The 24084-nt window shown below is 61.1% G+C and overlaps 2 protein-coding genes across 7 annotated transcripts in view; both read right to left on the bottom strand.

Annotated features, from left to right (window-relative positions):
• CPLX1 (complexin 1) overlaps positions 1 to 10614 on the bottom strand; it is a 33385-nt gene extending 22771 nt beyond the window's left edge. Inside the window, exons 1-3 of one of the 2 annotated variants that reach the window (XM_032856934.1) lie at positions 10596 to 10614; positions 9845 to 9944; positions 8361 to 8466 (exon numbers count right to left, since the gene is read on the bottom strand). In XM_032856934.1, coding sequence (XP_032712825.1) covers positions 8361 to 8391 — 31 coding nt within the window. In that variant the 5' untranslated portion in view covers positions 8392 to 8466; positions 9845 to 9944; positions 10596 to 10614. Of the gene's footprint in view, positions 1 to 8360; positions 8467 to 9844; positions 9986 to 10595 lie in introns of those variants that run through there. The other variant, XM_032856925.1, reaches the window with a different exon arrangement.
• Positions 10615 to 22970: 12356 nt separating this feature from the next.
• GAK (cyclin G associated kinase) overlaps positions 22971 to 24084 on the bottom strand; it is a 54672-nt gene continuing 53558 nt past the window's right edge. For all 5 annotated transcript variants that reach the window (XM_032856784.1, XM_032856793.1, XM_032856816.1 and 2 more), the window contains 2 exons: positions 23604 to 23780; positions 22971 to 23504 (listed from right to left, as the gene is read on the bottom strand). In XM_032856784.1, coding sequence (XP_032712675.1) covers positions 23403 to 23504; positions 23604 to 23780 — 279 coding nt within the window. In that variant the 3' untranslated portion in view covers positions 22971 to 23402. The remainder of the gene's footprint in view (positions 23505 to 23603; positions 23781 to 24084) is intronic.

The raw sequence follows: 24084 nt of genomic DNA, 5'->3' as shown, positions 1-24084 counted from the left end.
CCTTTATTAGCTGTCTGGAGATTTTCCTCCTGCCATGAACAAAGTCCCCCTCTCCTCAGCCTCAGTAACCACCAGAGGCTCCATGCCTCCTGGGGGTGGGGGTGGGGTACCCAGGGCCCAGGGCCTGTGGAGCCAGGTGACAGGTGAGAACATCTGGTCTTGGGAGCCCAAAGGAGACAAGAGCGAGATGAAAACGCCCCATAGTGAGCCCACACAGAGCCACATCTGGGGATAGATGGCATGGCCACCCAGCTCCAGGATGGCTGTCATTGTCATGGATCCATCCTTCCATTTAGCCGCTCTGCCACTCACGGCCACCCACTCACCGGTGTTGCCGTGATGCAGGACACCACAGCCATGGGCCCTGGGGTCACTGCCCTCGACCCCTCACCTGCTGCCAGGGACAAGGGCCAGGGACGGCCCCACACCGCCTGGCCCTGAGCCTCAGGGACCCTTCATGATGTCTCCGCCTTGATAGGAACCCCAAGTACAGGGTGGGCTCTGCTGGGCAGGACATCTACTTGAACAGACAGGACAGGGGAACTGACGCCAACACGGGTCTTGGGCAAAGAGGGCTGCTCTCTCTCACCCCCGTGGGCCAGGCACAAAGCCTGGGGTGGTCATCTATATTTCCAGAACCTTCCTTCTGAAGGAAAGCTAAGTGCAGGATGGTGCCAGCAGCCTTGAGGAGCCTTGAGGGCCCCAGGCCAGCCGTGTGCTGAAGGTATTCCAAGACCACCCCACGTCTTCTGATGAAGGAGCTTCTGCTTGTCCCTGATGCCTCCTCCCACCACAAGCACACAGCACTGCTCTTCCGGCCTCTCCCAGGAGCCCCCAGGCCCGTGGGCCTTGCTGGGCAACTCTCAGACCATGGGGGGGGCAGAGTGAAGGCAGAGGCCTGGGGCCAAGACAGCCTGGGGGGCATACAGTGGACAGCATCTTGCCCTGATGAAGCTCCCCTCCCCACGTAGGAAACAAAGCTCCGAACGGGCTTGGTCCTTTCCGCCAAGACCCACTGCCACATCCTGCGGTGGGGTCAGGGACAGCCAATGGCGCCAGAAGTCAAAGATGTGGACACCAGCCCACCTATAGGTTCTGTCAGAGCTGCTCTTAGCCAGCTGCCTGGCCTGGGCCCCAACCTCCTGAGTCCCAGTCTTCACTGGCACCCAGCACCCAGCATCCAGCATGCAACTCATCAACACCCAGATCCAGCACTCGACACGCAGCACTGAGCACTGGCACCCAGCATCCAGCATGCAGCTTGCTCAACACCAAGACTCAGCACTCGATACCCAGCACTGAGCACTGGCACCCAGCACCCATCACGCAGCTCACTCAACACCCAGACCCAGCACTTGACACACAGCACTGAGCACTGGCACCCAGCCCACAGCACCTAGTACATAGCACCCCAACACTGATCATGTAGCATTGTCAGCACCCAGAACCAACACCCTCAGCACCCAGCACTCAGAACCAGCACTCAACACCCAGAATCCAGATCTCAGTATCCTCAGCACCTAGCATACAGAACCCAGCACCATCAGAACTCAGTACATAGCACTTAGCACCTAGCACTCAACACACATTACCCAGTACTGTCAGCACCTAGCACCCAGCACCCAGCACTCAGAACCCTAGGCCCTCTGCTGGACCCTGAGCAGCTTGGATGCCAGAGTTCACAGTCAGGTCCATGGGACCAAAAGGAACCTACTGGTGGAACAGGGACTCTCCCCCAACCCTGCCAGGCTGCCCCTAAGAAAAGGAAGCCAGAGCTCCTGACTGATCCCTGCAAAGGTAGAGAAACCATGTTCTCCTCTGTTTGGGAGATGAGAAAAGTGAGAGCAATCCCAGAAAAGAGAGATTTGGGGGCGCCTGGGTGGCTCAGTTGGTTAAGGATCTAATTCTTGATTTCGGCTCAGGTCATGGTCTCATGGGTTGTGGGCTCTGCACTCAGCGGGCATCTGCTTCTCCCTCTCCCTCTGTTCATTCCCCAGCTCATGCTCTCTCTCTCAAATAAATAAAATCTTAAAAAAGAAGAAAATCTTCTTAAAAAAAAAAAAAAAGGGTGCCCGGGTGGCTCAGCTGGTTAAGCATCTGCCTTCGGCTCAGGTCATGATACCAGGGTCCCAGGATCGAGCCCCGCATTGAGCTCCTTGCTCAACATGGAGTCTGCTTCTGCCTCTGACCCTCCCCACTCTCGTGTTCTCTCTCTCTCAAATAAAAAATAAATAAAATCTTTTTTTTTTAATGAAAAGAAATTTTATAAAAAAAGATTCACACGAAGCCCAAGACCAGGCAGGCCAGGAGGAAGGACTGCGCCGTGCCCCTCTGAAGCTTTCCCCTCCCCCTCCTGCAGACAGAACCAGGGCTCTGGGCAGCCCCCACCAGCAGCAGGAGTCTCAGAAGGACCCTGTGCCTGATCTGTTATGACCTGGGCTTGGGTTTACCCTGCAGATCTCTGCAGATCTCTGAAGCTTGTTGGTGTGATGGTCCACCAGGACTTGACGCTCATTCTGCCAGTTTAATGCCCCAGTATTAAGTGTGCAATGTTCCCAAGCCAACCAAGTAGTCCCTGGGGTTAGTGAAGGTCACTGTGAGCCCCGTCACACAGGAGCCCTTAACACAAATGCTTTAATCCCAACAAGAATCTCTTGCCAACCAACAAGGCAGAAAACAAACGACTTTACTGGCCAAAGTGCGATATATCCATTCTATTTCCACACTGGGGCTAAAGCTTTGTAACTGAACTGTGGCTCAATCAACTAGAAATACGGTCTCCTGAGGGAAGGCCTGTCCTTCCTTGTTTTAGGGAGAAAAGGCAGTTTCTATGATGCGTCTTTCCAACCTCCGAGAGCCATGGGATACGTGCTGTCTCTCCTGAGCCCAGGGAAGTGAGCGGTGCCCATTCTGAGCACATGTTGGTGTTTTCTCACTGACTTTTTGCTGGCCGCCTGTGGAGAAGCCCGGCTCTCAAGGGTGAACAGGGGAAGGAGGAGGCACCCCTGCCCTCGGACGGTTCCTGGTCTGGGGGTCTTGCATCTGAAAACCAAGATTTTCCACGTTGACGTGAGCCCTGTACTGTGAGCTGCCCAACAGCGCCCACTTTGTTTGGAGGGCTATGTGACCTCCTTGGCCTCAACTTCCGTGACACACAAGTGGAAATCCTCAGTGCCATCCCATAAACACATTTGCTAAACTGAAGGAGGGGCTGTCCCTTGGGCCCTCACCTTCCTCCTGCCCTGTGCCTGTGACACCGGAACACTGGCAACCACTTTGCTGCTGTGAGAAGCAGCCTGAGCATGAAAGCCCAGGGAAACTCATGGGGCAACAGGGTCACAGCGAGAGCTAAAGCCATGTCCTGGGTAGCACCACAGGACAGCTGAGCCACCTCCAAGTCAAGCCCCTCTCTGTTTCTCTAATTTGAGCCAAAAGCATCTTCCCTAATGCAGAATTCTGGTGCTTCCCCTCCCAGTCTGCTCCTTCTGCAGCCCAGCCCAGCCCGTGGGCCCACCAACCCCCAGAGAACCTGGCTGCACCTGGGAGTGTCCCAGCTGGGCAGCCTCAGGTCCATAGGAGGCTCCAGACAAGCAGAGCTAACTCCAAAACAGACAGATAGGGTGGGGAGCCAGTGAGACCTGGGTTTGGGACAGGATGGGGTTGCCTGGCCTCACCATCAGTGTAGAGGCCCATGGAGGACACCGGGGGGGTCCAGACAGGACCCCCTGGGATCTCAGGCTGTCTCTGCAGTTCTGAGCAGAGGGCCTAGAGGGCAAGGTACGGAGGGTCTGGAAAGAGCTCCCTCTGATCTACAAAGACCTTGGGATCCCTGACGCTATGTCCCCAGAGCAGCTGTAGACACACAGAACTCAGCCAGGAGTCAGAGACCCAGCCGCGGGAGAGGGGGCTTGGGACGCTCAACAAAAGCAGGTGCCAGAAGAGGAAGGAGCCCCCCCCCCCGCCCCAATATGCCCTTTGTTGGAGGAGGGCAGCAGCGCTGAGGGAAATGCTTCTCTGCACAGGGCTTCCAGCTACAACCCCAGCCCACCCCATCTTGTGTGAACGACGAGGTGGATACTGCCTTCTCTCCCAGTATCTGATCCTGGCAACCTTGACACCTCTGGGGACTGATCCCGAGGAGCCCCCAGCAGAGAGCATATCCCTTACCACCCCGGGGGTGCAGAGGCTCCCCAACCACAGCAGCCCCGGACACTTTCCCTGGGCCATGTGTCCATGAAATGCTCTTTGTCCATCCGTGTAGGTCTGGGAGACAGTGATCCATCTCCCTCCCCTAAGCCCATAGTCTGTCTGGCTCAGCGCAGCTTCTGTCCCTGCTCAGACATGCCCGCCTTGGGATGGTGGTTGTTCACCCCCCTCCATCCTCCCCAGACACCAGGCACAGGCCCCACTGGCCCCCTCCTCCCCAAGAGAGGATAGCCTTCCCACTCCCAGGATGCCCCAGGCAAACTCGCCACAGGACGCATGACACAATGACAAGGTGTCAGGGAGCCGCTGGCCTGTGTTTGGCCAGAAGACCCCCCCTTCCCGCTGTGGGCTCAGTCACAGTTGTCCTGTAATGTCCTCCTTCCCATCTCCTGCTGCCTTCCACACCTGGCTCAGCACTGCAGCCCTGGGGCCTTTTCACATGGTGGGTCCCAGGGTCATCTGCCCGCCCTTGAATCCCACCTCAGATGCCCCCTCCTCCGTGAAGCCCTCCCCTGCTCCCACACCACCCCTGAGGCCCAAGCATGCTTTAGACAAAGGACATGTCACACCACGGCAGACTGACAGGACAGCCGGCCACGAACCAGTTGTTAGGGTCAGAAGAGCCACATTCCCCCTGCTTTGGCCTGACGAGAGTCTACACCAGCCGCCCAGTTGCCACCCTGACAGCTGCCCACACCCTCGTCCATTGGCTCCAGGGCTGCTTGCCACTTCCCGGCCTTGGGGGAAAACCATTTTTTCAAATTGCGCCCCTGAGGACCCTGAACCCCAGATCTGCGCACATGGCCCCCGTTCAAGGCCACCTTGCTGTCATCCCCAGGCCACCACTCGAGCTGCTTCCACAGACTGTATAAGTGCTCTCTTCTTCAAGGGACTGAGCATTACGTCTGGGGCGGATCTTGGGGTGGCTCAAGGACATGAAGGCCTCCAGGATATTCCCTCAGTGAGAACAAACTTGTCAACAGTGGGACACTTTCTTCAATAATTTGGCCCCAGGAGAATTGTTGTCAGCCAGCCCTGTGTGCCCACGGCCCCCACTGCTCCCTGGTGCAGAACAGTGTCCCAAGGGATCATGGCTGACTGTGAAGGAACCAAAGTTTCCCTGGGGCCCCACATGGTCCCTCCCAGGCTGCATCTTGAGAGACTGCAAACGTGCAAAGCCCTCCCATGTCCACTCCAGGGGCCCAGGGACTGGAGCGTCTGGGCAGATCCTGCCATCGCAGGAAGAGGAGACCTGGGAGCCATCTGTTCCTTCCTTTGTGGCCCATGGCTGCCTACCTGCTCTGTGAGGCCACCAGTTAGTGCTGGCAGCCTTCCTGGGGTGTTGAGTCCCACTCCCACCTGCCAGGCCCCCTCCTGGCCTGCTGGGTCCTGTCCTCCCTCACTGCCTAGGGCAGTCCCTTGTCACCATGGCAACTGCTAGCCACCTCCCTCCTCCTTCCCTTTCTTCCAGTAGCAGGTACCCAGAGGTCTGTGCCCTGCTCCCAGGTGGCCTCATGGTCCCCAGACCCCATGGAGGAGACAGCCCTCAGCCCAGGTCACACGGCAGCCACAGTGGCAGACAGCCAGAAGCCTGCTGGCCAGGCGTGAGTTCAAGAGGGGTTGGGCTACCAGGACTGGGCAGCACCAGCCATTGCCAGAGGCTTATAGGAAAGGCCTGGGCTCGCCTGGGATTTCACCACTGTCCAAACAGCATCTGAACTCCTTCTGGACTGGCATCCCCTGATTTCAGGCTCTCACTCAGTCCATCATATCCTGAGCCCCAGAGTGGAGCAGGCAGGCCCTATGGAAACAGCCATGGGCTTCTGGCAGGGGCTGGGGGCTGGGAGGTGGACCATAAGACATATGCTCAGGACAACACAGCAGCCCAGCAAGCTAGGGACAGTCTCAAATGGCCATGACTCATCTAGGCTCCAACAAGTCCTGTCCCCAGTAGGGCTGAGTGAGTCCTGCACCCACGGGGCTCCCTCCAGGCCCTCACCTCTTTCCTCCCTCCTGCTGCACAGGAGATCTCTGTGTTTCCAGGTGAGACTCTATTTCTCAGTCTATTTCTCATACATCTGTCTCTGTCTCTGTGTCTCTCTGTCTTAGTGTCTTTCTCTGCTATCCACCCTACACTTCGGTCTCCTGTCCTGTTTCCTTGTGTTCCTCAGTCTTGGTCTAAGGACCCTGTCTTCTTCTCCTGGCTGTTCTGTTCCAATCTCCCATACTCCACAGATTTTCAAACAGCCTGTGCCCCACTGTCCCTCTCCCTCAGGCCTGTACCTCCCCACGTCTGTCTTATGTGTTCGGGGCACCTTCTCTCCTTCTCTCCAACCCCACACCTGCTCTCTATTTCTCGGGTCCATCTCTCTGGGTCTGGGTCCGGGTCAGTCTCTGTTCCTCTGTCTGTACCCACTCATCTCAAGAGGCCAATATGATGCCTGTCGGGTGGGAGAGAAAACACAGGAGAAAAACACAAGGGCTCGCCCTGGAGCTCCGAGGTAGGGCCCAGCCCCAGCCTCGGGGGGATGACAAATCCTGGGGGGCAGCCCCTGGCAGAGGCCCTGCGGGCACCTGTTGGGGGGGCTGCTCCGAGGTGCCTCGGCCCGCTGCCCCTCTGCAGCTCCCCCGTGGCCCCAAGAAGCCCGCCCTGTCGCCGCCACAGGAGAAACTTTGGGCTGACATGGAACAAAGGGAATCCAGGCTGGCAATTACCCAGCTAATTTCAGCCATGTAGACAGCCAAATCAGATATTTCAGGTTTCTTACAAACCCACCTCAGGGCCTGAATTAGCCACCTAATTAATTATCTGTAACAGCCGGGGACTGGCTGGGTGGGAACATGAATTGCTCCCGGTGCCAGGATGCTTGTCCCTGAATCACGTCCTGGTGACGTAATCATTATAATTAGACCCAACCTGCAGCCTATCCTTGACCACAGCATCTCAGGAAATGTGGCCCCGGGCCAGGCCCAAATGTCTTTCCATTTAATTTGTGGCAGCAGAAATGCAGTCATTCTGCAAGAGACAAGCCCACCCATAGGGCCCCTGTCCTGGGTTTGGTGGCCCCGGCCCCACCATCGTGCCCTCCAGCCCACCCTCCATCACGGCACAACAGCCCCATCCGCTCCCCACCTCTGGCAGCCAGGTCCCGATTCCTCCTACCCTGCAGCAGCCTCATGAAGATGGCCTTGTCACACAGCACCTGACTCATGCCATGCTGTGCCCAGCACCAGGTCAGGGTGTGGCCCATGGAGGCCACCAAAGGAAAACATCCTGAATGGCAGAGTCAGGGGCTGGCCACAGGTTCCCCTCCCAGGGAGCTCTGGGGAGCTGGTGTTGCAAGCAGGGGGGCTGGAGCACACAGGATGGGTCCCCCGGGCCCCAGCTGGACAAATTGCTCTCCCAGGACGCACCTATCCGAGTGTGACTTCAGCCCAGTGCCTGCCCACCTCCTAGGCCAGTGTCTCTGGCCTCAGTGATGGCACTTGCACCAAAGAGGCACAGGATTCTCTTCAGGTAAGAGTCAGCAGGGTCAGAAGGGTGGTCCCCTACACACACACACACACACACACACACACACACCCCTAGCACGGTCTCTGTGGAAGTGGGCCAGGGACACACCAGCTATCTTAGCCTCTTCTCTTGTCCCCCTGCTCAGCCAACCCTGGTTCCCTATGCATAGGTGGAACCCATGGGGTCCTTGCTGGACACCACAGGTCCAGGTCTGGCCTCCACCCCCCTCTGCAGCCTCCCCACAGCTGCTTGCCACACCCTGCCAATCAGGTTGGCCCTTGGTGCCCACGAAACCCACCCTGGCCTATTCTCCCAAAAGCGATGATGCTGCTCCCTAACCCTTGACCCCAGCCTCAGCACTGTCTGGTGGGCTCTGCCCTGACCACAGCATGCCAGTGTGTGCCCTCCCCCACCTCTGTGATGGCCAAAGCAATTTGGGAGGCACTGGCTTTGGTCCCTTTCTTGCCCTCTGGCTCTGTCCTGAGGGAGGAGCGGGCTGTGTCTCCGGGGATGTGTGGTGAAGGCATGTGTGAAGTCTGAAGGTGACCATGTGCTGAATGTGCCCCCGTGCAACTGGAGCTCCAATGTAGGGCCCAGCCCCAGCCCCATGCCTTGGGCCCCCACACCCTCAACTTCCTACCTCCCAGGGCCTGTTTCATCACGAACTCCATGACGATGGCTTTGATTCCTCAGTGGCTCCTCCAAGGGTCGGAACTCACATGCAAGTGTGGCCAGGAGTTCTCTGCCTGGGGGAAAGGAAGTGGTCACAGGTCACCCTGACCAGGCCTGGGGGTGGCCTTTTTCCTCATCCAGACCTGACTTCCCTGAGCATGGGTCTGTGGTCTGAAGAGAGCATCCTTTGTCCATTCCCCCCTCCCAAGGCTAGACCCCGACACTGACAGGGACACCTGGGAGGGTCTGGGAGGGTCTCTGTGGAGGAGAGTTTCCACCCTACATGCTGACCATGGCAGGTAGGTCCTGAGACCCCAGCTGGACCTGAAAAGTGGTCTCTCCTGGCCCCTGGTTTTCTGAAAACAGCTTTCGATGGCTACTGCAGGGATGGGGGCTGGAGAGCACGGCTCAGAAGGGGCCAGGCTGTGCAGGGCTGGGGCAGAGCCATAGGATGTTTGAAGGTGACTAGCTCTTCTGCAGCCTTGTGGGCCCTGGGCCACAGGGGCGTGGGGGATCCGTCTAAGGGACAGGAAGGGTGTAGTGGGCTAAGGCCTGAGTGGATGCGACTTGGGAGAGGCCTCCTTGGCTTCTGACAGAGTCTCAGGGGCCCGCAGACCAGACTCTACCCAGGGGAAATTCCAGGGCCCACTGCTGCTGCCCTGCGCAGAGACTGGGGTGGAAGGTAAAGACTGCAAGGAACCCAGCCTTCAGGGAACAAATGAAAATGGGAGGTCAGACCCCTCCCACCTGCATCTGCATGGGTGGGGCATTCCAGGGTTCAGGTCAGCTGAACTCTGGTGGGGCAGCGCTGCCTGTAGGTTCAGCGGCTGCAAGGCTCCTCCCTCCCCACTTGTGGGGTCCCTCCAGGCAGGGAAACCCAGGGCTCTGGGACCCAGTGTTTTACGATGTTTTCCTCTGCAGACGAAGGAGACCAGCGTTTTCGGGGCCTGAGGAAGGCTGACCGGGTGGGAGTGCCCCCGCCTCACCGCAAAGCGCTGGCGCGCAGGGGCGCCCTTGCCGCAAAGCAGATTCTCTTCCAAACTTCTCCCCTGGCTCCTGAGGGGGTGGGGAACTCAGGGCCCAGCCACAGTGAAGCTCGGGGTGCTCCTGGAACTCCCCCAGGCTTCCCACTGCCTCCCCGTGTGGGCCGGGGCTCCCACTGCCGCCGCACCCCTCGGCTTAGCGGGCGGGCGAGTGTCCCGGCTCTGCTGAACGGCCCTCAGGCGGGAGAGCGCCAGGAGAGAGAGACAGAGGACCGGGAAGGGGAAGGGGAGACGCGCAAGGCAGAAGCGACAAGGAGGGAGGGCGCGGGCCGGGACGGTGGGGCCCGCTTCAGCACCGCGCCGGCGGACAGCGCCCGCCCGGGCCGCGAGCGCGCCCCGCGGGGGCCGGGGAGGGGCGGGCTGGGCAGGGGGCGGCCTGGAGTGGGGTGCGCGCGGGAGCGTGGGTTACCTTCCCCGGGCCGGGGTGCTGGCGGGCGGGCGGGCAGTCAGTGGCGGAGCGCGCTCGGGCTGGCCCGGTCCATGTGGCGCCCCGGGAACTGCGGCGGCGGCTGAAGGGCACCGCGAGGAGGGCGCGTCACATGGAGGCGCACCCCGCCCCCCGCCCGCGTCCGAGCGTGACGACGAGGGCGGGGCCGCAGCTGCGAGGCGGGCGCCGGCGGGGGCCGGGGGCGGGGGCGACGGAGCCGCGCCCCCCTCTCCTCTCCCAAGCTCTGCCCCCTCGCCAGATGCGGTGGGGTCTCAGAGCCTCGCCTGCGACACCCGCCCGCCCAGGGGCTTAGAATCCCCGATACGCCCCCCCACCACCATCCGACCTCCTCAGTGTGGACCCGGCCGGGGGTCGCCCTCCTGCAGACAGTGTCCCGCACCCTCACGCCCCCGCCCGTGCGGGGTACCTCGCGAGCGCAGGTGGGACCCATACGTGTGCAACCCTCAAAAGCTCTTTCTCTTCCGGAGAGGCCTGGCGGTTGGGGGTCGCGGCTCCCCTCCCCATTCCACTCCGCCGGGGCGCGCGGGGGAAGGGGCTCCCGTCGCGTCAGCAACAGTGAACCCGGACGAGTGCCCCTGAGCGCTACCCGCGACCCCGACCCCGACCCCGCCGCTTTCCGGCCCCTCCGAATCCCAGGGCGGGAGAAGGGAGCCCCCAGACTCTGAAAACCCACCCACCCCTGGCCGAGAGAGAACGGCAGACCTGCCCGGACCTATTTTTCAGTGTAACAGCGTCCGAGAAAGGGAGGACGCCACCCTGAGTTTCATCTCAGTGGGACGCAGGCGGGAGACCCCCGCCCCCTCGGGCGGCCCGCGCGGCTGCGGTGGGGGGAGGAGACCCGCGCAGAGCGCGGCTGGGGCCGGCGGCGCAGAGCCGGGGGCCCCTCGCAGGGCAGGGACGCGTGAAGGTCACTGCAGACAAGGGCCGCTCCGCCCCGGCTGTCCCCGCAGCCCCGCCCCCGCTGCGGCCGCCCCCTCCCCCGAGCCTCCGGGATTTCCCCGCGGCAGAAGCCGCACTGCGGGGAGAGCCGGGTCGCCGCAAGGTCGGACGCTAAGCCTCCAGTCCCGCCGCCCCTCCCGGGAGTCGAGAGACCCCCCGGCTCGAAGCCGGGGTAGGCGAGAATTGCGGCGGGTGCTGTGGGGAGGGGTGCGGCTCCGCGGCGTGCCGGGTCTCAAAAAACAGCGGGGCTGAAATGTTGCTCCGGCTGCTGGCCCAGGGCTGATCTCCGGGTTGGTGGGCAGATAACGTTGGTGGACATTGCATTAACTTGCCACAGACCCCTCCCAACTGAGTCGTCAGGACTTGTTGGACCTGGGGTGGAAGGGGCGGCCCCTGGAGCTGCTTCTGCCCCTGCCCCAACCCCAGGGAGACCACACCCCCTGGTCCTCTCCGCCCCTCCCCTCAGCACCCCCGGAAGCTCAGACTCAACTCTGGAAGAGTTGCAGGCCTAGCCTGTTGGGCACCCTGCTACCAGCTCCCACCCCTCGATAACCATCTCCAGGCCCTACTGTGCCTGGCAGTGGCCTGGTAGGGGCCCAAGGGGAGGGTATGGAGGAAGTCAGCCCTTCTCCCTGGGAGTAAGGGGTCAGACTCCACTCAGTGGCCACTTTGGTTAGCGAGGTTCCTAGTGACCCTGGAGGAGGTCCACGTCCCAAGACATAGCCCTCAGGACATGCACAGCCTCTCCGGATCCCGAGGCCCTGGGTACATTCTCACCTTCTCCTGCCGACAGGTCCTGTCACTCAGATCTGGGCCAGGAGGTAGGGGAGGGTGGGGGTTGCTGCCCAAAAGGGGAGACTGGGGAGAGGACATAAGACTCAAGCCAGGGCTGCAGGACTAACTGCCCTGGCTGCCCGCCCAGAATGTGAGAGGTACCATCACATCTCATCTCTCCCCTGACCCTTCTTGAGAGGTGGCTTATAGCTCCAGGCCTTAAGCAGGTCTGGGGACAGGCATTCTGGGGTCTGCTGTCCCCAGGTGCATGAGAGTCTTGAGGGTGTGCCTTGAGCCCCCGCTCAGGATCTGCCCAGCCTGGCCTTTCCAGTGTCCTCAACCTGAGTGTGGATGCTAGAGGGAGAGAAGTCCCTTCTGCCCTCTGGAGCGTCTTCCCTCCACCCCTGCCACCAGATGGACCTGGAGGGTGAACCAGAGCTGATCTCCTGTGACCCCAGAGGTGACCTCCGTGGAATCCACAGCAGGCCCCCCAACCAGTGGCCCCTGGTACCCTCATGAGCCATCTGCAGGAGACCCCTGTTGACCTCAGAACAGCCAGGTTGGGGAGGGTCCTGCATGTGCCGTGACAGGGCCGTGAGGCTCATAGGACAGAGGAGCGCAGAGGTCCTCATCTCAGTGGGGGCTCCACAGCCCCACTGACTCCATGATCGGGACCTAGCTGAGCTCCACACACAGCCCTGAGCCAGGGGCCCACAGAGCTGTCTGGCCCTCCCAGTTTGTCCCCGTCCTCCCTGTGGGGTCACCACCTGTCTCTGTCGTTCCCCTCCTACACCTCCCACCACACAGTGATCCTCCTCATGTCTCACAGGTGCCCAGGCCCTGACCCTGGGGGTGCATGGCCCAATTAGGACTCAGATCCCCCTGGAGGAAATAGTCCGGGATCAGAGGGACTGGTGCCCCACTCCAGGAGAGGGAGATTGGGCAGCTTCGAGGCCCAGGAAGGGCCAGCTCCGGGCAGGTGGTGAGGACGTGAGGCGAACCGGCTGCAAATGCCCCTCCTTGCCTGGTCTGGTCCTGTGGTAGGATTTGTGGCCCTGTGAGGGCCCAGAAGAGGTCCTGCCTCGAGGCAGGAGCTTAGCAGGAAGCTTCCAGATAGCCAAGGAAGATCCGGAGTGAGTTCAGAAGGCACCTGGATGTGGGCGCCATCCATGACGGGCTCAGGGCACAGAGGAGGTGAATAGTGATGCCACTGGGGGCGGGGTGGATTTCGAGGAGCCAGCAGGTGGGGAAGGGTATCCCACTACGAGGTTAGCATTTGGGACATGTGTGTTTGGCCACAGCCAAGGCCTGGCGGTGGGACCCTGGCCAGCTGGCCCCCCAGGTAAACAGCCCTGAGGCCGGCCCTCTGCAAGCTCAGGAAATGCATTGCCCTCCAGATGGGCCCTTCAAGGCCAGAACACCTGACCCAAAGCAAGGTTGTGCCAAAGGCCACAGGATGCTGGGTTTGGACCCCCTGCCATTCCGAGTCCCCTTTGTAGCCCCCACTGAGTCACTCCAGATGGCAGAAGAGAGGAGCCGGGCACCCTGCCCCAGCCCTCCCCAGGAGCCCCTCTGCTCCCTCCAGGGAGGCCTGCACCTGCCAGGCCCATCTGTCCCATGGAGGGCCGGCCGTGGCTCCTGCACCCCAGGGCACTAGCCTGCTCAGGCTCAGAGAGGGCCCTGGAAGCACCTTCAGGAATTGCTGGTGTTGTTCCGTTTGGGGTTGGGGTCTGGCAGGGGGTTCAGGCCCTCAGGAGCAGCTGGGAGGGATTTTGGCACACATGGGCTTGCCCAGAAACCTCAGATGCAAGCTTAATGATGTAACCCACTGAACCCTTCGGTCCCCATGCTGCCGTCTTCCTGCCAGATTTCATTACTACTTAAAAGGTAATGACACAGGAAACGCAGAAGCAAAGTGAGACCACGGTTGTCTTTCATCAGAGCTAGGCTAGAACCATGGCTCTGAGAGCAGGGACCCTTGTGTCCCTGCCTGGTCCCATGACCCTTCGCTTGCCACCATAGGCAAGAGACACCTAGCCTCTAGGACCCAGCTGGCCATGGGGTCAGCACCTGGAGCTCGTCCCTTTGGGCTCCTGGGAATGAAGCTGGAGGTGCTGCCCAGCCTGGGGCGCCAGCTCATTCCGCAGACCCCTGTCCCATCCTGTGCTGGGGCACATGTGCCTGGTCAGGGTCTTGGGATGAAATGCACTCTCTTCCCAACCACCTGGTTCCGCAGAGGCCCTGCCCCCATCCCCAACAGAAAAGGGGGCCCCTAGGTCCCACCAGGACCCCCGTGGACCCGCTTTCCTGAGGAACTGGTTCAGGATCTGGGCTCAGAGCACAGTGATGACTCCAGCATCGTCTACCTCAGATTCTAGACTACCGGGTGCAGTCTGCCTTCCCCTCGCAGGGCCCCCTCCCCAGCCCAAGGTCATGTCCCTCCCCAGCTCCATGCCCATGTCGCCATCAGCCAGCGCCTTCGTCTCCCCAGGCTCCAGTCACAGCCATCACAGCCACCTCGCACACAGCCCCGGGAGGAGGCAGAAACAGTGGAGTCCCTGAATCACCCGCAGGATATCCTATCAGAACAGGGAGGCAGGCCTTTCCAAGGGGCTCAGAGAAGGGGGCAGTGTGGGGCTTGAGGGAAAGTCAGCAGGGGTGGTGAGGGGGCCCCCCCGCCTCCCACCACGGGCTGCTTGGCTGTAGCACTCCCCCTGAGCTCCGACACAAAACCCCTAGTGTGGGCTTGGATTCAGAATGTAGCCTCTCACTGGTGGCTGGGGGGTAGGGGCTGCACCAAGGCAGCCCCAAGGGGACATGGGCAGCCTGGGTGAGGGCCAGGAGGCTTGGAGGACGATGGGGCAGGGATGAGTCTGCTCCCAGAGAGGCCATGCTTCTGAAGACCTCTGGCCCCTGGAAGCACAGGCCTCTCACGGTGGGGACCTCTCATACCCCTCGCTGCAGCTCCAGAGCCCAGTGGGCTGGGCCAGCTCTCCAGTGGCCCTGGCCAAGTCTATGCCTGTCACACCTGGGTCTCTTCCAGTCACCAGGACAAATGTCCAGGCTGGGTGAATGCCCTGGGTCATCTCGAAGCCGTGGGGGGCATCTGGTCACCTCCACTGTTTGGGGGTGATATCCCCCCGGGGGCTCTGAGCTAGACTCTCTCTCTGACCAGTGGTCCCTCCCTGGAACCTGTCATGTGACCCCCACCGGACGACCTCCTTGAGCTGCAGACCAGATGTTCTTTCTCCACAAGTGGCCCCTCACGCTCTCCTGCCTACCCTCCACCCCCATCTAGTCACTCTGCACCACCCCAGAGGCCTCTTCTACCCTCCAAGAAGCCACCGCAACTGCCTCAGGGACCAAGCCCCATAGGTCTCTGTAACAGAACCTTCTTCCACACTGTACTTCCCAGCCCTGACCTGAGAGGACCCCTGCCCGCGCAGGCACAGGCATGAGGCCCAATGAATGGGGGCCAGCAGGGGTGCTGGGAGGGCCTCAGGCCCATGGGGGCAGGGGGTGTGGGCATAGGGTCCCTACAGGCTTGGTGGGTGGCCTCAGCCAGTGACCCTGGTCCAGCCAGGACTCGGCCAGCCAGCAGCTGAGCTGGCCCTTGTAGGTGAGCTTCAGGCGAGAGAAACCCCTCTTGGGAACACAAGCGCCAGACAGAGGCATGGCCCTGCTGGCTAAGGCTACCCAGGGGTCAAGAGACCCAGGTCCCCTGTTCAGGGACACCCGGAGTGCCTGCAGGGACACCCACTGGCTCACTCGGGGAAGAAGGTGCAGGTCTTAGCTGGACCTTCCTGCCTCCTGGGCCTCAACCTTCTGGCTGGGAAGGTCGGGTGGGTCGCTCTGTGCCTGTGTGACTGCCCTTCAGCCTGACTGTGGGGCGGCTCCTTCTCAGCGGGAGTCTGAGGTCTCTGTGGCCTAGGCCTGTGCCCAGCAAGGGCGCCAAGCTGGAGAGAGGGGTCGGCAGCCTGCAGTCCACCTCTGTGGGAACACTCACACCACAGCAAGCCCCATAGCCAGTCTTACCTCCCTGTCTCTACCCTGTCAACACATCCCTGCTTCAAGAGCTCCTGCGTGATCTGGGGTTGGACGGGGAGCCCCTTGCAGTGGACAGTCGGGGCTGCACCCACCCAGGCAAGTGGGGCCCTCTCAGGGTCCCAGGCCTGCAGGACCCTTGGATTCACCCCCAAGGGGGCGATGTACCAGGACTGCCCCCCAGTGGCAGAGTTCAAGACACCCTATGTTGCTCCGTCTACCCCTAGGGCCAACCTGAGACAGGGGTTCCCTCCCGCTCTGCCCACCTTCACCCCCTTTGTGCTAACTGCCTTTCTTTCCCAGCACTGTTCTGGGGCACTTGCTGTGAGTTAGGCAGGCAGAGGCTGCTGCTGGCCCAGCTTCTCCAGGGAGAGCAGATGCCAGAGACACAGCAGTCGCGGGTAGAAAGACCATGCAGGGTTCACCACACAGCCAAGTGATGGACACTGTTGACAGGGGGCGGGGGGCAGAGAAGGGGGACAGGAGGAATGGAGACTGGGGGCGGGTAACGGAGACCATGGGGATGGAGACCAGAGACTTGGGGGGGTACAGAGACCAGAGACTGGATGGGGGAGACAGAGCCTCGGGGTGGGTGGGAACCGGGGGGTACAGAAATGGGGGGAATGGACACTGGGAAGATGGAGACAGGAGACTGGGGAGCACAGAGACTGGGGGATGGGGATGGGGGTGGAGTGGACATAAACCAGAGACTGGGGGTGGGGGGAAGGTGGGGAATGGAGAAGGGGTGGGGGATGGAAACCAGGGTCTTGAGACTTGGGGGGATGGGAACTGGGGGGGACGGAGACCTGGGGGGATGGAGACGGGAGGCTTCATTAGCCCCCCTCGGGGGACATTTGGGCTTCAGGTAGAATGACCCAGTGTCCCCCAAACTGGAGGAACTGCATTCCAAGCAGAATGATAACAAATCCCGAGACCACCACGGGGGAGGGTCTACGTCGTGCCCATGGTGACCACACACCACCTGTCCAGCCCCAGGGAGGCATGTGGAAGCTGTGACCCCACCCAGGGCTCTAGAGAGGGAGACCCCCCCAACCTTACTGCACTGGCCCTAAAGCGAGGGCTTCTGTGGGAATCCTAGAGGACCCAATGCTCCCTCTCCAGAATGAGGAGGACTTCAGCCCTGGGGAGGGAGGCACTAGCAAGACTGCCTCCAGAAGAAGACAGGACAATGAGCACGGAAGGCATCCCAAGCCACAGGAAGCAGGCAGAAACTTCCTCTAGAGACGAAACATCCCCCTCGGCCACCCAGGGACCAGAGCTCCAAGCCAGCACAGGGCACGGGGTGGACCGCTGGGACCCCGGGGAAGAGGCAACCAGGCCACATAGACCTTGCCCTAGCCAACAGGCCGCAGGGAAGACTTGGAGCCAGCCCTGCTGCTGGCAAGGGGGCACTCACCTACCGCCCGGGGCCTGGAGTCCTGGCCTCAGTCTGCCAAGGGCCTGAGCGTCTGGAACCACCTCCTACCTGTCCCAGGGGCCTGTGTCCAGGAAGAAGATCCAATCCAGGCCCTGCCGCAGGTGGCCAGTGGAGGCAATCCTAAATCAGGGCCTGGAGCCAGAGCAGGTGACCTCCAGTGGCCCTTAGTGTCCCTGGCTGTGCCACTTCCTCTCCAAACTCTGCACACCGCCAATTCATAGCCTCTCCCCAAGGTAAGGCTAGAGGCCCCCAGCCCGCCCCACCCTCACCCACTTGTAACACGGTGCGTCACGGTGTCTTCCCCCTCAAGCCAGAGTCTCCCCAAACAGCTCCTGCCACACATCTTTGCCCCCTTCTCTCCAGCTCCTGGGAAGGGGTGAGCAGTGCCCAAAAGGTCAGAGGCTGGGTGGCAGCCATACCAACCTCCTGTCCTCAAAGACACCTGGACAGGACTGGCCAGGAGCTGGGTGTGGTGGGGACACAGCCCCCTAGGCTCCAGGGCTCCTTCTGTGACCTCTAGGGCCATGTGTGTCCTCAGATTGCTGTGAGGGAGCTCCCCCCACTGCATCCCCCTGGGGCAGCCGGGAGGCTGCTGGTCTGGGGACCGTCTGTCAGGCAGATTTTGCTACTTCAAAGGGCAGCTGGTAAAGATTTCACACAGACGACAGCTGGATTCCCTGCCTGACACTGAGCTGTGGCTGGGTGGCAGCCCCTGGATCAGCTTCCAGCCACGACAACTCACAGCAGAGCTCTGTCCTATAGGACAGGTGTCCCCTTTGCACGGACCCGTCAGCCCCTGGCCAGCACTGGCCTCATGCCCCCCAGCAGCTTTGGTTCTTGGCAGGTGAGCCTAGAGCTGGGACATATAGCTCTCGAAGGGTGGGAAGTGGGGGACGAGAACTGGAAGGCCAGACTCCCACGCTGACCTCAGCCCTTGTGGGCAGCTGAGGGGCAGTCATCTGCTCGGCCAGTCCCCACCCCGACCCTGTGGCCTCAACATCCCAGAGGCCCCTTGCCAGCCCACACAGATTCCCCAGGGCAAACAGCACAGGGGCTGTGCTGGAGGACTGTCCACTAGGGTGGACCCACCTGGACGTGGGTGTGAATGCCGCCTCGATATGAGCACTGGCTGTGGGGTCAGGCAGAACCAGTGTTGAAGGTACAGCTCAGGGCCGGGGGACCCAGCCAAGGGACCAAGCTTGCAGAAACCACTATGGACAAGGGCACAGGTGCCCCAGCGGGGAGGCAGGCCTGTTGAGGCCAGAGGTGTGGAGCAGCCACCCTGGGGGAAAGAGGCCAAGAGCGGTGGGGCTGTGGGAGCAGTGGGCTGGCCACAGCTGGACACGCCCGTCCCCAACACTACTCTCCCCACCAGACCAGGGCTCAGGACAGCCCTCAGCCCCAGGGCACAGCTTGCTGAGAGCTGGGTGGAGGGCTTCCTGGTAGAAGTCCTTGGGACCATGGTGGGCAAGGGTGGACGGTCCCTCTGCTTCTGAGACCCGTGTTTGGGCTGCATCTGAGCTGGAGAAGAGCTGGGCGTGGCCCATGCTCTCTGCTCTGACGGTGCCCCGAGGTCCTGTGTGTTGCTAAGGCTGCAGCGGAGCCTGGGGGCTGGGCACCCGGGCCCTCCTACTGGCCAAGGGTCACTGGCACCGGCGTCACTCAGGCCTTCCCGTCCTTCCCAGGCCTTCTCTGGCAGTGAATGCTCACCAGCCTGGCTCTGCCGGCCGGCTGCTTCTCTGGGAGGGCTCACAGCACCCAGGCCAACCCCATCCCTGAAGGGTGTGACCAGGACCCAACGGCTTAAGCCTCAAGGAAGGGCCTCCGCCCTGCCCTCATGCCTGTGCCCAGCGAGCGGATGGCACACGGTCACAGGTGTGAGCCATTGTGCGCCCCGACAGGAAGCCCCTGTCCAAACTGGCAGAGTAAGAAGGCCTGTGGAGAGACTGGCAGCTCCTCAGTGAGGACACAGAATCCCATGGGACGCAGAGCCAAACAGCCCAACTCCCCCAGTAAGGGGACAGATAAAGGTGTCCAGACAGTGGATATCGTCAGCCCTGAGGACACGTGTACGACGTGGATCTGCCCCCAAACGTCCCCTCCCTGCATGGAGGCCCCTGCCCCAGGTGCCACCAGGGAGCTGGGTCTGGACAACTGGGCTTGGTTCCTCCCGGAGATAGCCCTGCCTCTCGACCTCCAAGAAAACTGGGTCTGACCTGGGGACACCCCTGTTCCACCCTGACTGTTTGCCATCAACAACCCTGGGCGAGGCCACTAAGAGCCAGTGGACGCTCTCCGTGCTTCTGCACGGCTGGGTTGAGCTGAGCTATGGCCACACCTCTGGCCACCTCTGGGGGTCCCCGTGCCAGCCCCTCCATCCCGCCCCGTCCCAGCCAAGCAGAATGAAGCCTCCCCCTGCTCCAGCTGTGGGGAGCGTTCTTCCTCCCGGAGGGACCCCACCCAGCAGGAGTGGGCAGGGCAGGTGCCAGGCAGCAGGATTCGCTTGGGACAAGACCCTGTCCAGGCCGTCCTCACTGCCCAGGAGAGGCTCCCAGCCTGAGTGAGAGAGCCACAGGGCTCAGCTGGACGCCAGCACCAGACCTGTGTGTGCACGCCTTCTTTCTGCCCTTCTGGTGGCCAAGGCCACCCCTTCCAGCCGGCCTGCCCCACCAGCTGCCCTGTCACAGCTCAGCCAGCCACCGTCACCAAGACCAGGAGGCCCGGCCCAGGTTGTTCCTGGCAGGACCCATGGTACTTTCGGAGTCTGCCCACATCTGCTAGGGGTCCGAGCTAGCTTTAGTGATGGAACAGAGGGTCCCTCTTGGCCCAGAATTCTCAGCCCCACAGTCCGGTGTGGGGTGCATCTCCCAGGACCTTCTGCAAATCTGGGGACATAGGCCTGAGATCCCAGTGGTCACCCTACAGGCTGCAGGGAATGGGGTGGGGTCCCAGAAGTCTCTGAGGGAGGCCCTAGAGTGAGTAGACTTGGCTTCATGGCACCTGGGCCAGGAAGGGCAGGCTGAGCAGGGGCACCCCCGTCACTCCAGTGCCCTGTATATCCTGATGGATCTGCCCTGGTGGGACCCAGAACAGGGCCTTTATTTCAGGAACCCCAGGCAGAATGACCAGGCAGGAGGCCAGGGCAGCTGTGCTGGACCCCGCCCCTGTGAAAGGCCCCAGACTCAGGCCATAGGCCCCTGCAGGAATGGGAGCTCGGTCGTTATTTTCTGAGTGAGTATTTATTTCCCACAAATGGGCATCTGCCAGAAATGAGGCAGAAATAGAATTCAAGCCTGTTTTCTTTTCCTTTTTATTTTATTATATTTTATTTATATTATTTATTATATTTTATTTATAATATTAATAAATATTTTATTTATTTGACAAGAGAGAGAGACCCACAAGTAGAGAGAGAGGCAGGCAGAGAGCGCGGGGGGAAGCAGGCTCCCTGCTGAGCAGAGAGCCCAACATGGGGCTCGATCCCAGGACCCTGAGATCATGACCCGAGCCAAAGGCAGAGACTTAACCCACTGAGCCACCCAGGTGCCCCTTTTTCCTTTTTCTTCTTCTTCTTCTTCTTTTTTTTAAAGATTTTATTTATTTGTCAAAGAGAGAGAGGCACACACACAGAGCGCACAAGCAGGCAGAGAGGCAGGCAGAGGCGGAGAAAGAAGCAAACTCCCTGCCGAGCAAGGAGCCTGATGCGGGACTCGATCCTGGGACCCTGGGATCATGACCTGAGCTGAAGGCAGTGGCTGAACCCACTGAGCCACCCAGGCATCCCAAATCCTTTTTCCTTTTTAAACATTTTATTTTTTCAAAGTCATCTCTACCCCCAATGTGGGACTCAAACTCACAACCCTGAGATGAAAAGTCACACGCTGCACCAACTGAGCCGACCAGGCCCTCCTCAAGGCTGTTTCTGCACTGGAGCCAAGAACACAGGCCACAGTGCCCGAGCGTGTGCCCAGCATTGGAAGGGCCCCCCTTGGCAGGAAGACACGGAACCACGCCCAAGAAGCCCCAGGAAACACACAGTAGGAGTTGGCAGGAACGAGGACAGGACGAGTCACTAGGCACGAAGACAAATCCACAAACACTGTGGCCAGGACCCCAGACATGGGGCCGAAAGGCTGCTGGGTGCAGGGTGACGCCTGCAGTCTCGGAGCAGGCAGGGAGTGGGGTGTGGGGGTGTACTGTGTGGGCTACACATCCAGCAGAGCGATGTCCCTCCGTGGCCCCAAGGACACCAGTCCCTGGGGGTGGGGGCACCCTCTGCAGATCTGGGGTGGGCGTGGCGTCCTGGGTTTATAGATGGGGGTAGCCTGGGGAGGCAGCTCCTATGCTGGGTCCCTTCTCTGGGTCCATTTCCAGACCGGGAACCCTGTGGCCCCCATCAGACGCGTGCCCCACCCCCACCCCAGGGCCCATGAGGGTCTAGTTGTCCTTATCACTACAGCCCCACGGTCAGGGGACAGGCCTGGGCACTGGAGCAGCCCCCACACTGGGTCTGTGGCCTGTAGGCTGAGCTCTGTGGGCCAGGCAGGTGGAAACCTCTGGAATATCACTCTTAGACAGTAAGTTAGGGCCGCTGCCAAGGGCAGAACCTAAGGGGGTGTGTGGGCTGCTGCAGCCCCCCAAGAGGGCAGCATAGGCTGGGGAGGGGCTCCTGGAGGGCCTGGCCCCGGCACTGGGTCCAGAGTGGCTCGGATGTGAAATCTCTACATCTATCTAGGCCGCTCGTTATTTGTTAAAAAAGCTAGACACTAAAAATAGCCTCGAATGCATAACACACACAGGGAGCCTGCCCGCACCAGCCTGAGTCACTCAGCGCACCCTGGGAACCCATTACCTCTGCACCCGGATGGCGCCGAGGCCCAGACGCACCTTGTCCCCAGCCCTCTGTCCAGACTGAAAGTTGTGGGGGTGCCAGGGGGTGCGGAGGGGGCTAAGCCCCAGGACCAGAAGGCAGGCAGGGTCCCCGCCCCCGATCTGGTCCTGCTGCCACAAGACCCACCATGGGACCGCAGGGCAAAAAGCCGGAGCCTCTCCCTCCTCTGAGCCCCGGGCCTTGCACGCAGCACAACCACAGGTCTGGTGAGTCTCAGGCCAACGTGGTCCCTGGTGGGGAAGGTGGGGTCTGGGCGTCCAGTCAGAGCATTCAACTCTAGGTGCGGCATCTATGTGGGGGGCATCGGTGCTGGGCTCGCAGCAGCTGGACACGAGCCCTCCGCTGTTTATAGGCGGACACTCAGACCTCACTGACCCCTGGTTTAAGTCCATACCAACGCCTGCATCCCACCCACGCAACAGGCCGAGGGATGGAGGCTGACCTCTCCAGTCCATGGAGTCTTCCTTCTCTCTGGCATCACACCGGACTCCGAAAAGAGGGACCAGACACGGGCTCCCGGAGGCCTGCAGCACCAGCTGGACTGAGGGGCAGCTGTGGCCCAGGCAGCCCAGGGCAGGAGCAGGACGACCCCAGGAGCTCGTAAAGCCACTTCTGACCAAAGAACGCTCTGTGCTGACAGATGCTCCCCTAAGCCCACACATGCAGCGACCACATGGGACCAGACACCTGGTGCTTCCTCAACAGGCTTCTCATAAAGGAAAGCTCTTGTTTTGAATTTCACCATCTGAAAGGCCCATGTCTGCCCCCCTCTGTGGAGGAGGGGCCCAGCGGGACGTGGACATGGGCCAGCATCATTCTGCTCTGGCCACGTGCAGTGACCGTGGGGCCTGTCCAGAGCTCACGGTGAGGGCCGGACCCCCAGACCCAGGCTGCCCGGAAGCCCCGAGGCCTGAATCCGCTGCTCGCTGGCTGGGGTTCCTGTGCTCCTCTCCGTGGTGGGGGCCGAGATCACCCCAGAGAAGGTCACACGACGCCAAAACAAACGTCATCAGAAAATAGTTTAATTCTGTACAGGTGGCGGCCAGGCTGACCACACATAGCGGGTGTCACGCACAGGCTTGTGGGAGGCGGGGGGAGAGCTGAGCGGCGCACTCTACCACAAGCAGAGGCGCCCTCGAGGCAATGGCCACAGGACAAAACGAAATGAATCACAAACCGTGACACTTATGGGGGTAGCGTAATCAACATTTCCTTCGGGACCAAAAAAGAAAAGGAAATTCAGAGGCTTTGGAATGCTTTTTCTTCTCATGCCAGGGAGCGGCGTCTGTTCCAGTCCACTGAGGACGGTGGGCACAGCAAGCCAGGTTGGCCACACCAGCCCACGCCATGACAGCCACGGACAGGACCTTGGAGGTTGAGCTCAGCAGCTTCTGGCTCCGTGAGCCAAACGCACAGCCTCAACCACAATGGGCTTAGAAGAGGGGCCGGGAGCCCTGGCTCTCGAACTCGGCCCACGCGTCATTCAGCTCCATGAAGATCATCTTGGCGTACTGCTCGTAGGGCTGCCCTGCGGCCTGGGGGCCAGACCAGTGGGGAGGAGGCCTTAGGCCTGCTGCCAGCACCCCGATCTTCCCACCCCCGATCCTGCCCCCACCCCCCGGCCCAGTGCTCACCTTGTCCGGATGGACCACCAGCACGGCCCGGCGGTAATGTTTCTTCACCTGCCCCGGGCTCACCAGGTCAGCCATGCCCACAGGCGTCCAGCGGCTCTCACCATCCCACAGCACGGTGTGCAGGGTGGACAGCAGTGCACGGATATTCCTCTCCTTACCCTCGGTCCACTCCAGGAGCTGCAGGGCGCACAGGTGCTACAGAGAGATCGGGGCAAACGCCCCCCTGCCCCCCAAGTTGCTCCACACAGCATCCACCACACGGAGCAAGGCTCTGACTGTGAGATGCTCAGCCTGGACACAGACCTGACTGTCCACCCCTGGCATGGTTCACACCACTCCCTGGGCCCAGCCACACACCACACAGGACTGGATGGCCTTGCAGAGCTGCAAGGCAAAGCCCTCCTGGGGAGAGGGCACCCCGTGGCAGTGCCTTATCTCAGGCCAGCCCGGACAGCAAATCGCCCTCATCACCCCTGTGCCG

This window comes from Lontra canadensis, unplaced genomic scaffold, assembly GCF_010015895.1.
Source record: "Lontra canadensis isolate GAN:19392208 unplaced genomic scaffold, GSC_riverotter_1.0 scaffold1, whole genome shotgun sequence".
NCBI lineage: Eukaryota > Metazoa > Chordata > Mammalia > Carnivora > Mustelidae > Lontra > Lontra canadensis.
The sequence above is the reverse complement of the archived record's forward strand: the minus strand, read 5'-3'. Positions and strand labels throughout refer to the sequence as shown.